The following is a 13,178-nucleotide window of genomic DNA, read 5'->3' on the forward strand; positions in this document are numbered from 1 at the left end:
AGAGAGATAAATGGATGTTCCAATATCTTCTTGTCATTTATTTATCCACACCTCCTTTCTTTTTATTAAAAAAAAAAAAAAAAAAAAAAGAGATGAGGTGCCCTAAAATAGAAATAAATAATTGTTCCAATGGAACCTTCGTTTCTACCACTAACGGATATTGGCCATTGATACACAATTCAAACCATTAATATTTTTTTTCTTTCTATTTGTTATTTTATTATCTTTATTACTATTACCAAAAAAAAATGATCGCAAATACAAATAGCTAAAAAGAGAGGGGATGAATTTGCTCTTAGGAATCATTCAACCCTCGAAATAATTGTCTCAGTGTATCATGTAAATTCCTTGAAATGAAAAAATCAAATAATTCTTTGTGGTTGAACAAAATATCTCACATCTTTGCCTCGAATAGTTTATTGTTTTTGGTTTCCAAACGAATGTTGGTATGTTGCCTTGAATGTTGCACTAATCTGTTGAATTTCATACCAACAGGTATCATCCCCCCTAGAACAACGTTCTCTTTCAGACCTTTCAACCAATTGATATGACCCCAGAGAGCGGCTTTTACTAAAACTCGAGCAGTTTCTTGAAAACTTGCTTCGGATATAAAACTTTGAGTATTTAAAGATGCTTTCGTTATTCCTAATAAGATAGCTCGATAACAGATCGCTTCTTCCAAAGTGCGCCCTGCTCATTCCGCTCGCAACAATTCAATCAGTTCTCCGAGTGAAAAAACATTAGACATCCCTCTTCTAAAACCAACACTTTTGATGTTATTTGACACACAATAATTTCTATATGTCGATTATGAATTTGCACCCCCTAAGATCAATAAACTTTTTGGATCTTATTAACCAAAGAGATACGCCCTTGCACTATAGTTAGCTCAGCACCAATCAAGAATCTCCAAGGAATTCCAATAATTTTTGTTATACTCTTGTTCCAACCCTCAATTCTCTTTTCTAGGTTCATCAATATTTAATCAATCGAACGCATTTCTAACACTTGATCCACTTTTGGAAGACCTTGCGTTATATCCCTAGATCTTGATTTTTCATATATAAATGCAACTAATGTATCTCCTTCGTAAAGGATTTCTCCATAATGGCCATGAACGGTTGCTCCCAGAGTGGCCAAATAAGCTTTAGCTAATCTTATTACTACAAAGTCAATTTGAACAATTAGAACTTGACCCGATTTTAAGTGAGTCCATTTTTGGTTATACATAAATTTTCACAAATAAACTGCCAAGGCTAATTACTTTAAACGCTTCTTCATAATAATTATGATGAAGAAAATCCCAATTCAAATTGAATGGATTCAAAAAAATGTTACCATGCAGATCGGGATTATTATAAATAGAAACCTACCATTTTTATATATTAAATAATATTTAAGCACTTGAAAAGTCTGTTTGAAATTGTCAAGTTGTAAATATTTAGTTATTGAGATCTGATTATAAGTTATTAAATGGTAAAATGAATAAAAATGTGCAGTTTTAGGGGTTCTTCCTAATCCTAAATGTCCCAAGGAGTTCTTAATTGGAATTAGACTATCTCTTTTCATTGATTCTTTTTTTATTACATCATTGTAATATTTTACATCGTTTTTTTTTTTTTTTTTATATAGGAATATTTTACATCGTAGAATGGATTTGAAAACAATTAGATGATGACAAAATTATAAAAGATTGGCGTTCCTTATTCCTCTTCAATAATGTACGAATAATTACTTGATTTTGTGAAGTGATTGTTGAATCCCTGCCTTGGAGGAAATAGAATAAAATGGATCGATACTGGTGCGGTTTGGCCTCTTATCAAAGATCAATCCTAAACCTGACGGATCTTTCCTTTTTTTGATATACAAAATATGAGATTTCACTAAATCGATTCGCAGAAAATCTCGACTCATACTATTTGTATTTACTTCAACAAAGGGCTTGACTCATAAATGCAGAATAAATGCTTTCTGGAAATCGATTTCAGTCTAACCAAACACAGCCAAGTTTCAATACAGAACGTGTCTCACTGCTAAAAAGCCATGTTTAGAACAAGACAACCAGCAAGAAAGCACGCAGGGTTTGTAAACCAATTAAACCCACCCCACCAAAAGCAGAAAACACATACACACAATATAAAAAGAGATGAAAGTAGACAGCCCACGATGATTGTTTAATGGTCATTTTATTTATCTGTCACTTCTATAAAATAAAAAATAAAACTTTTATTTTATTTTTATTTTATTCTATACATCTACAAAGGCTTGACTTCCTCATATATACTTCGCATGCTACATAATATCAACAGGTTCAAAAAATATCAGGTTGTTAGTAAAATACAAATAAAAATAATTAAAAAAAGATTTTGATCTTCTTTTGATAACTGTGCTCCTCGTATGAACTGTACAACTTTAATCCTGAAAATTTACAAGAGATGTACAAACGTGTTTAATCCGTCAATCTTCAAAGCGCTGAATCTCACCCATCATTATCCGGTTGCTGGAGACTTTGAATCCAAGAAGGGCAGGATCAATCTGTCTTCCTTTCTTCCCTTTCTTTTTGCCACTTCGCCCTGCTTGTATGCCACCGTCAGATGACTCTGAAGGAGCCCCACTAGCTACATCAGTCTCTGGGAGAACTGGTTTTTTGAGCATGTCTATGAATAATGTCTCGGAAACAGAAGCATCACTGGAAGACGAGGTCCTCTGAAAATGCACATCCTTCTTCCTAGATGCCTGATGGTCACCGACTAACTCACACCCACCTTCTGAAAGTGGGCCAAATTCTCCACATGGTAAATCAACCACTAAGTAACACAACAATGGAAGCAAAAGAACATTCTAAAATAAAAACCTACCATCAGAAGCTTCCATGCCCATTGCATTTTTTGGCTTGACAAGAGAAGCTGATGCTGGCTCCAACAAAACATCATGGGATGTATGAAAAACGCTGTCAAACCCTTTAGTTAAACTAGAGGGCAGCCTATCAAAATGGATTAAAAAAAATACACATTAACTTCTGGAAATATATTGAGCAACACCCAGTTAGCTAACATAGAATCACCATTCTCAAGTTTCCAACACAATTGACTAAACAGTTCAAGTGCCAAACATCACATCACATCACACCATACCCCCTCACACTCGCAAGCCAGAGAGAGAGCGAGTTTGGTTGACAATCATATTTCAGCTGTTGGTCAAAGCTCAAACTATATGCAAAAATCATTCCCTACTCCGTCAATCATTATTATATTAAAAAGAAAAATGAAACAAGCAAAAGGTACCTCAAGAAGCACAAGTGGAGGTGTTATTGACTGCTGCCAAATTCTCTATCTCTAATTGTAGACTAATAGCAAGAGATTGAAAACATTCAAAGCCAGCACTCAAAAACAGCTCAAATTATGCAATCATTTTTGGGAGTCTTTGCTAGATCCTTATTTTGTCATCTGTTACATTAAGAACATAAAACAAGCATATGATGGCACAGAAAGTGCAATGTGAGGTGTTATTGACTGCTTGTCTATATTATCTTCTAAGAAAAAGTACAATTTACACTCTTGTGGTTTGGCCCTATCACAATTTAGTCCACAAACTTTCAATTGCTACATTTGAACCCCTAAAGTTTATAAATTAAAATTAAATTGTTATAGTTGTGTCTAAAATTAACAAAATTTTCATTTTGGGAGCAAATTACCACTCAATTTCCTAGTAGGCTAAATTACAATTTACCAACTTATGGTTTGGCCCTATCACAATTTCGTCCACAAACTTTTCAATTGCTACATTTGGAGCCCTAAACTGATATCATTATGAGGTCAAATGCCCCAAATGTGCAGAAAATGCTTATCTTGGACATAACTCTAACGATTTTATTTTAGTCCAAACCTTTTTTTTTTTTGGTGTGGGAGAGGGGGGGGGTGTTGGGGGGGGTGGTAGATATAGAAAGGTACAAACCATAGGAGGGTCAAATTTAGCAATTGAAAGTTTGTGGATAAAATAGGGATAAAAGCACACCACAAGAGGTAAATCTTGATTTAGTATATCTTCTATCAATTGTGGAAAATTCATATTTCTTCAAAATTAAGTCAATCATTACTGACAATGGAAAAAGAAGTCAACCACAACAACAAATTTGAGCTGCTAGATTTTATTAAAAATAAAACAAGATGAGTTCATGTCCATTAGCAGGCTTCCATAATCCAAGCCATCATCTGATTGGACACCAAATAACCATGAAAAGTACCATATTTGACATAGAAGGAATGCAGATATAGCTCCCTAGTAGAAATGTCTCTTTTGATAAGCATACAAATAAGTAATCCTAGTTGAAATATCCATGCTGCTTAAATACAAATCAATATGCAACTTTTTCCCACTCAGAATGATCATTTATAAAATTAATTGTTCAATATTAAGAATTCAACACTTGACTAAGAATGGATAGGCCTACCTGTCATTACCAATGTCCTCTCCTCGGAGTGATTTATCTAATCCCATCTCATAACTGAATAAGCCTCCACCATCACCACCTGTACCATTTCATAGTGCTCCTAACATTGATTCAAGCGAAAATGAGATTTACTCAAGGAAGAAGATTATTCGCCAACTTACCAGCACTACTCAGTGAGCTGTGCCTACTATGAGCATTAAAAGGTAGTTCCCTGCCAAATGCTGTCTCTGTTTTCTCTGACAAGTTTTCTGTGATCTCCGAAACTGAACTGCTCGTTGAAATCATACCCTTCGATCCATGTCTCTTCCCCATGTTTCCTTCTAACTCTAATAAGTCTTTATCTGTAGCTGATTTCACTATTAGGCTATTATTTACATAACCAACATGAGAAGTATCTTTAGTGCCCAATAAGAACGACTGGTCTCCAGAATTAGATCCAAAGGGAGACCTTTCACTCTTTCCCAAATTGTTGAACTTCTGTTCATTCACAGCCACACCAACAAAGTGATCCTGCAAGAAGGCACTTGAATTGGAATCTCGAGGCCTTTTTGTGAAAGAGTCATTCAGAAATAATTGTTGATCTGGAGGAAGATTAAAAGGAAAATTTGAATAATTTGACTCTGAATTCAGCAGAAAGGTTTCCGGACTTCGGGAAGGTAATACAGAATGTCGATAATCAATTTCAGATGACTGTGCAGATTGAAGAACCATTTTTTGATGAAGTTCCATCAAACCTCGTCTTGAGTTCTCTTCACCTCCTGCAGATGTCCAAACATTTGAATCTACAGAAGATACATTAACTTCCACCTCCATTCTTTGTCGCAAAGCTTCAAGATGCAATTGTTGCTTTTGTGCTTCAATCCAGCTATTTTCAACCCGACCATTGTTCCCAGAGGAGCAGCTCTGAATTGCATCTAGATGAGAAGCATAATACTCATTGGACGCTTTTTGGGGATGAGATGGGAAACCAGAAGAAAAAGAACCGAGTTGATCATCAGAATGCCTATAGAGTCGTCGCTCTTGTAGATCTAGACCATGAGAACTAGTGTTTACACTGTCCAAGTTCATCCCAGGAGCACTAGCAGGAAGAGGCATTGACCTCCCGAAGGACATTGAGCTAGGATCATAAACACCTTGCTGAATTTGCTCCGGTAAAGCATGATTCCAGCTGAGATTTCTCAGTTGCTCCTCATGGGAGGAAAGCCTATTCTGTTGCAGGCAAAAATCTGGCGCGTTAAATCTAGCTGACACAGCCTGTTGATGACTAGCAGGATTTTTGAAAAACTGACCAGCTTCATCAACTGACCAAGGCCCACCATTATGCCTTTCCCCCTCCAACCCTAACTGCTGCCTCAATGTCATAGATAATTGCTGTACCTGCGCCTGTTCTTGCTGTAGACGAAGCTGCTGTTCTAAAGCGATTGTATTTCCATGCTTTGGCTGCAACATAAGGTCCAAAATATCAGCCTGCCTGCCTTGGACAGCATTCTGGCCAACTTTCGCTTGGATGATCTGCTCAAGCATTGGATCAAGGTGCCTTGAAGAGTGAGAATTCAGCTGCAACTCATGCAGAAGGTGCTTCCTCATTTGAATCTGATCAAAAGGGTTGTCTCTTAGAGGATCTACCTTTGACTGCCCATAACCAGGCTGAGATATCTGGTGATGCAGAAACTGCTGAATTTGAGACTGCTGCTGCTGTTGTTGCCGCAGTTTCATTTCATGGAGATGAACCTGCTGTTGCTGCAACAGATGCTGTTGTTGAAGCTCATGCCGCTGAAGTGCCAAAAGATGTTCCAGATCTGGCTCTGGATGATGGACTGCCTGCTGGAAATTAGGGTTCTTGCTCTGAGACAAAACTAAACCAGAAGAATTCTCAACACCCAACCCTATAACATGTCTGAAGGGATGAGAAAGGAAATTCTGCTGTTGAAGTTGCTCCATTTGCAGTTTTTGTGGCATCAGATGCTCTGTCATGTCAAAAGAACTGCATTCTTGTTCCATGTGAGATATGTGAGGAATATCTAGAGAACCCAGATGAAAATTAGGGTTAGAATGTTTATTTCTTCTATAATCACCGGTCCATGTCTCACCAAAAGGTTGGTCAGGCATAGCACCAAAGGAGCTCTGACTCACAAAAGCGGCATCTCTCTTGACCAAAGGATCAACAAAGTGACCCTGATCACCCATGCTTGGTGACATATTGGATGATTGAGCACAACTGTCTTTGAGCTCAGACAGTGAGAGGCCAAAAGGATGCATATTATCATCCTGATGATTACGCATGGCAGTTTCTGAATATTTATTTGCAAGGGAAGGATGTCGCATAGAACCGGAAAATGAACTGTGAATGTCAGTAGAGGGTCTCCGCAAAGGGTTACCATTGCTACTTCCAGGCCTTCCAGGAAAGATAACTTCTGCATAGAACAAAAAGAAAAGCAATCAAGATCGCAATATAAGCAGACACCAGATGATAACGATAACAGCATAACCATGCCAGAAAACATACCATCATCTTTTCTAACAAAATTTTGGAAACTATCATCATCGCGATACTGGAGCTCAGAATGATAACCCTGATTAGGCATTCTTGACTGAACACTAACACCTGAGGTAGCCTCATGTACAGATGGAGCAGACTTTTGACTACTTATAACAGCACAATCTTTATAGTCAAGTGCAGAAGAAGAAGCAGCCATATTCTCTTCTAAGATGCCTCCAACAGCATCGGATGGTTCTAAATTTGTAACCAGATCATTGCCGGAGGCACAACCAGATCTAAATCTAAGATGTGGCATGACACTACCAAGTTCTTGAAATGGTGATCCGTCAGGGGCATCTGACAAGCGAACTGGTAAATCAGGTCCATAATAGCCTTGTTCAAACCACTTAATGATATCAACTCCCAGAAAAGGTCCCTGTGTATCCCCTTGAGGATCAAGATAATACAAACTCCATTCCTCAGGTGGGATATCACTTCCCGGTGGATGCCCCTCCTCATAGTTATTTAAAGGTTGCTGATTACTGCTTGAAGTTTTCTGTAAAGATAGAAAATCAAATAGAGAACTTGAATCATCAGGAAGCTGGCCGCCAAGTTCAAAGGAAGTAGCTGACTCAATGCCTTTCAACTTAAAGTGTTTCAAAATTGCAACTTCCTCTGCCTGGTTATTTTCACTAGATTTGAGTTCAGCAGCAGTACTGCTGGGGCTGCTAATCTCATTGACACTGCGGCAATCATAGCCCTTTGAAACTGTTGACATCAAGCCATTATAAGAATCATGTTCTACAGAACAATACATAATTAACCCTAAATCATAAAAATGGCAACAATAAAATTGCTTTCAACTTCAAAAACCCACAATCATCAAAAGCTAAAGGCTAAAAGCATCATTTTCTTACCCTCAATTCTATCAAACTGTGAACCACAAGTATCCAACCCCACGGCAACAGGAAATTGGCAAGAATCATTTAAATTAGCCACTCCAAAAGATTCGACATTTTCTTCAGTATTACTAGTCGAACTCTGTCTCAGCCCACCTAGAGTCACATCACAGATGCCTGAACAATTCCAATCACAAAGAATCTTGAATTTTTTTTTTTTTTTTTTTTTTGGTGAGTAAAGAAAAGAGGTAAAAGAAAGTTAATGCTTCTTAGGCAACAATCAGAAAATACAATTTGATTACCAGTGATATTATCATTTGATCCTCCATTCTTGCCTCTAAATGAGTTGCGTGACACTCCACTGCTATTGATTTTTCCCTTCCATATATCTCCAAGTACAACCTGCAAACATCACACAAACTACTTTAATGTGGTAACAGTAACAAGTGAATGATAAAATCATTAAAACATACATAAATGTGGATATTAAAGTAAACAATTTACATACCTCTTCCTCCGCATCAGGTGCAACAAAAGCCAATGGCTCAATAGAACCTACTTGTGTTATTGGTGATACATGCTCCATCCCATCAGGCATGGCATTGAATGTTGGATCAGTCTTTTTCTTACGATAAATATCTAGAAGTTTTCCCCGAGGGTAGATATATATATCTTCATGGGGGCCAGATTTTCCTAGTATGCTGTTATTCTTATTAACAAGAACAGACCCAGTAGAAGATGCAGAGTTTGACCTTCCTCGTCCCTGAGCAAATCCCACATTTGCACCCTCCACCCGTCCTCTCTCCAACCCAAACCCTGGTGCAGTGCGGTGTGCTGCCAAGCCACCTGCATGAGCTTCCATACGATGGCGTGGCCTCCATTTATCTTGAGAATCAGTGTCACGTTCAGAAGCTGCACGATTACTACTGACAAAAGATTGTTTGTCAGTGTCATTACCCTCTTTCTCTATATCTGTCCTCCTTTCAGTTCTAGAATTCTTTTCTTTGTCATCAGGACCCCACCTTGATGACCATTTGTTGTCTCTCCGGGATTCATGCCCAGAACTACGGCTATCTTGCCAGCGATCAGCCGAGGAAAAGGCTCTATTCTCAGAAGTTGAAATGACATCTGCATAACGATCTTCTTTTCTGTTATCTCTTCTACCAAGTATGCCAGTGTCTCTCTCCTCTTCACGCCAGCGGCGATTGAATTCAACATCAGGAGCAGCCCTTCTCCGGTCTTTCTTTTCCTGAGACCCATCTAAACGCCAACCGTCTTTTGGGCTGGGATCTGTGGAGTTTCCATGGGGCAAAGAACCAGGTGCACCCACTTCCTGTAATTCAGCAACAGGAATGTAGCAATTATTTCTCACAGCCCTTCATCGTGAAATATAGTTTGTTGAATGCATTGATGAATGGACATTGAATGGCTATTATAGTTTCATTAGTCCAGAAGAGTTTTTTCTTACTCCAATCTTGTTTCTAGGGAAGTATTGAGAAGTTTCAAATCTACAAAGGTAATGTTCAGAACAGTCTTGCATTTTGTTATTTTGATGTCCATCTTTCAGAAAGAGCAATCTGTGGGAGAGTATCACTAATAACGTTCTATCATCAGCACTCTGAAATTTAATTATCGTTGACTCTGTTTATGTTTATGTTCTCTAATCAGAAACAATTTCTTGTCAATTATTAAGGAACATCTAACATTCAGCCCAATGTTTCCATACATTCAAATTCAACCACACAACAAATAAGGGAAAAATAGACTAAAAAAACCAGCATAGGCATTGCATTAAGGCAAATTATCATAATATGGAAAAAGAGAATTGTCATTCCTATTATTCACATATCACAGCGCCCATTTTACACAGCTCATGACTGGTCTCATCATAATATGGAAAAAAATAATAATCATTCCTGTAATTCAACAAACGGGAAAAAAATAAACAGGAAAGGACTAAAGTAAATTTTTGTACCCCCAAAGTGCCAGCAGTTAATGCCTTAGCATCAGCTGGTTTAGCATAGAGCCACTGTGGTGAAAGAGGAATATTGCTTTCAGATGCTACTTGGTCTGCAATTAAAACAAAAATATTATTATTAAATTTTACTAAGGTCAACAATACCACAAGAAAATGCAAAGAAGAAAAACAAATAATAATAAAAAGTATAAGAAATTAAATTATTAACACAAATTGAAAGGAAAATCACACAGTACAAGTTTGTATTGTTAGATTCCAAAAATATGGACTTAAAATGCCATACACTTACCTTTTGACTCATCGAGTAACCCCAAAAGTGTCTTGTCCTCACCATTTCCTCCAATGGCTTCATCTAACATAACACAAACGCCAAATGCTTATAAAATAATACGCTACTTACATTTATTAAAAAGCATAGATAGCACAGAAACATCATCCGGAAAAGTAAATATTTCAACAACAGCAACAACAAATCCCAAATTTTTGGGGTTGGCTATGCTCAACCTTGTGTTGCAATAACAAAACACTAACAATTGGACAAAGGCTTAGAGAATTCCCAGGAAAAAAAAATTACTAAAACCAGATAATTTGAACTATTTCCAACACTATTATATAAATCAGGATAGCATTTCTATCTCCCCAAGTCAAACCCATATGTACTAAAGGCGATCCAACCTCTCGACATATCATGCCACGGATCAAAAGATCTTCTTAGATAAAGCATTACACGTAAAAGAAAGATAATAACGACACAGTTAAAACCCTATATCTAATAGTTTTAACCTATGCCGTCTGCTCCTGATAATTTATCTTATTCGGCAACAAGAGACTTTATCAGTTAAGTGAGCTGGAACCACGTATCTCCGATTCACTAAACACGAAATTACGGCACGGAACATTCAATAATTGTAACTCCTAAATTCTCAAACTAAAACTTCAGCTAATCAAATTATACTTAGGAATCACTTACACGAACACCAACATATAATCCAAATAATAATAATAACAAAACCAAAACTTGATAATCAAATTTATTTAGCAACCTTAGTAATCGAAAGTTAATATTGAATTATACGTACAAAAATGGAAAAATGAATACAGATTGAGATGTTTATGGATCGGGAAGATAAAGAGAGAAACAAATTCAATGAAATGAGAAATATGAAAACGAAAACAACAATGCAAGTGAGGAAAAAAAGAGGTAATAAGAGCAAAAAAAAAAAAAAAAAACCTGTCGTTTTGGAGGAGGAGAGATCGTTTGGCAGATTGGCCTTGCCGTCGTCAGCCATGATCGTCGTCGCCGTCGTCGTAAATTGCACGAATGTTAGAGAGTGGAGAAGAAGAGAATTAAACGGATTGTCGTTTTGCAACTAGGAGGGAGAGAGAGAGAGAGGGGTTGAATTTTGGGTTTGATTTTGATCAGAACAGCTAAAGGGGGTGAATTTCTCAGAGTCATCAAAAAATTCAATCTAATATTATTTATGCCTTTGTAAATTTTAATAATAATAAAAATAAATTACTATTATTTATGCCTTCTAGAATTCTAGTACTTCTATTAGAAAATTAAAGTAAAATAAGATTTAAAGTACTTTTAAAAAAAAATTATCATTTTGAAAAATAATAATAAATAATCATTCTCTTGATTGGAAATAATAGTAATTGTTATTATAGTATTAATTAACAATTCGAATAGTTAAAACGATTTTTTTTTTTTTTTATATATCATTAAAAATCATGTTTGCATCACCACTTCAAGACATGGTTGACATATATTAATTAATGCCATATTCATCGATGAGGTAACTTTTTCTACTCAAAATCTATTAAGGTGCTTTATTCCTAAGCAAATAATTACATGTGGGTGCATTTGTTTTTTATTATTATTACCTTCTTTTCTAAAAATAATGTAAAGTTTTGGAAAGTTGCAAAGAGGTAAGCCGTAAGTGAAAAAAAAAATGAAAAGAAAAGAAAAGTACATTTTAACCTTAAGTTAGGGGTATAATAACAAATTCAGTATTTTCTTTTAATAGTTCAAGACGGGATATTTCAACCTTGGACCGACAGCTCTATTGAAAATAGTAAGAAGTGCTAATTGAACTACAAGCGTCTTATAAAAACTTAAACTTTGTAATTTAAAAAGTTGTTAATTAAATGTTAAGGTTTTTAAAAAAGAACTAAACTAAATCATGTAGTTTTAAAAGTAACAAAATAAATTATTGTCAATAGCTTTGTAACTTAATGGTATTATTTGCTTTTCTTTATAAAACGACAACCCTTCATTGTTGTAATTGTCGAATCATCAAAAACATAAAATTAATCTTGAAATTTGAAAAAGTAACAAATTAAAAATTTAGGTGGAATGCAATTGTATATAAAATTGCTTTGTTTCTTTTTGAAACTTCAAGATATAATTACTTTTGAAATTATAGGACTTTTTAAAAGTCTTGTAACTCAACTAAGAAACAACTTTACTTAGTAAAGATAATGAATTAGTGCCATAAAATCTCACAAAAAAACTATAGGGTAAAATACTATTTTAGTCCCTAAACTTTATTAAAGGTTTGTTTTTCGTTCCTAAACTTCAAAAAATTCTTTTTTAATCCCTAAACTTTGTAAAAAGTTTTTTGAATAGTATAGAGACAAAAATAAGGATAAAAAAAGAACTTTTTCAATAGTTTAGGGATGAAAAAAAAACTTCTAATAAAGTTTAAGGACATAAATAAAACATTTTCAATAGTTTAGGGATGAAATATGAACCTTTTAATAGTTTAAAGATGAAAAATAAACTTCTTAAAGTTTAGAGATTAAAAAAAAAAAAAAAACTTTTGGTAAAGTTTAAAAACCAAAATAGTATTTTACAAAAAACTATATATATATATATATATTATACAAGTAATATATATTGATTATTCTCTAAAGTTGAAAAAAGAGGAGAAGACGTATTTTTATTTCATTTTTTCCCCTTGGAAATCAAATTTTAAATTGCTTGAAGACAAAGTTAAAGCTGATGCAATCGCTCATAATTAGATTTATTTTTATTTATTTTATTTTTGTAAATAATCATAATTATAGCATTTTCTTTCTTTAAAAAGAATACTACTTTAAATAGTCACGGGATACATAAAATAAACCAGTTAAAAAAAGAAGCATTTTCTTAATTTGGGAGCCATTTCTCAGCAGACTAAATTATGAATTTATGATAAAAATAGTCAAGATTTAGTGAATCTTAGCTTCTTAAACTTTTTTCTCAAGTTTAAATTCCTAAACTTGAATTTTATTTATTTATTTATTTATTTGTTTTTGTTTTTGAGAATGTAAACTTGAATAGTTGATAAGTTGTAGAAACACTCAATATTTAATATAAAAGCTATG

The 13,178-nt window shown here is 35.1% G+C and overlaps 1 protein-coding gene across 4 annotated transcripts; it reads right to left on the reverse strand.

The window, feature by feature from the left end:
* Nucleotides 1–2,167: 2,167 nt before the first annotated feature.
* On the reverse strand, nt 2,168–11,265 carry LOC112034678 (protein ESSENTIAL FOR POTEXVIRUS ACCUMULATION 1). Of its 4 annotated transcripts, none has more exons than XM_065760806.1 (11): nt 11,038–11,265; nt 10,096–10,158; nt 9,804–9,898; nt 8,337–9,161; nt 8,131–8,230; nt 7,847–7,984; nt 6,957–7,697; nt 4,612–6,864; nt 4,451–4,529; nt 2,859–2,983; nt 2,168–2,786 (listed from the first exon to the last, which is right to left on the reverse strand). In XM_065760806.1, exons 1-11 carry the CDS (start codon nt 11,093–11,095, stop codon nt 2,458–2,460), a joined length of 4,806 nt encoding a protein of 1,601 aa, XP_065616878.1. In that variant the 5' UTR covers nt 11,096–11,265; the 3' UTR covers nt 2,168–2,457. The 4 variants fall into 4 exon arrangements, with proteins under 4 accessions (XP_065616878.1, XP_023923267.2, XP_023923266.2 ...); XM_024067499.2 differs by having other exon boundaries at nt 2,168–2,768; nt 7,847–8,005; XM_024067498.2 differs by having other exon boundaries at nt 7,847–8,005.
* Nucleotides 11,266–13,178: the final 1,913 nt, after the last annotated feature.

Source organism: Quercus suber, unplaced genomic scaffold, assembly GCF_002906115.3.
Source record: "Quercus suber isolate HL8 unplaced genomic scaffold, Cork oak 2.0 scaffold_382, whole genome shotgun sequence".
NCBI classification, from domain to species: Eukaryota; Viridiplantae; Streptophyta; class Magnoliopsida; order Fagales; family Fagaceae; genus Quercus; species Quercus suber.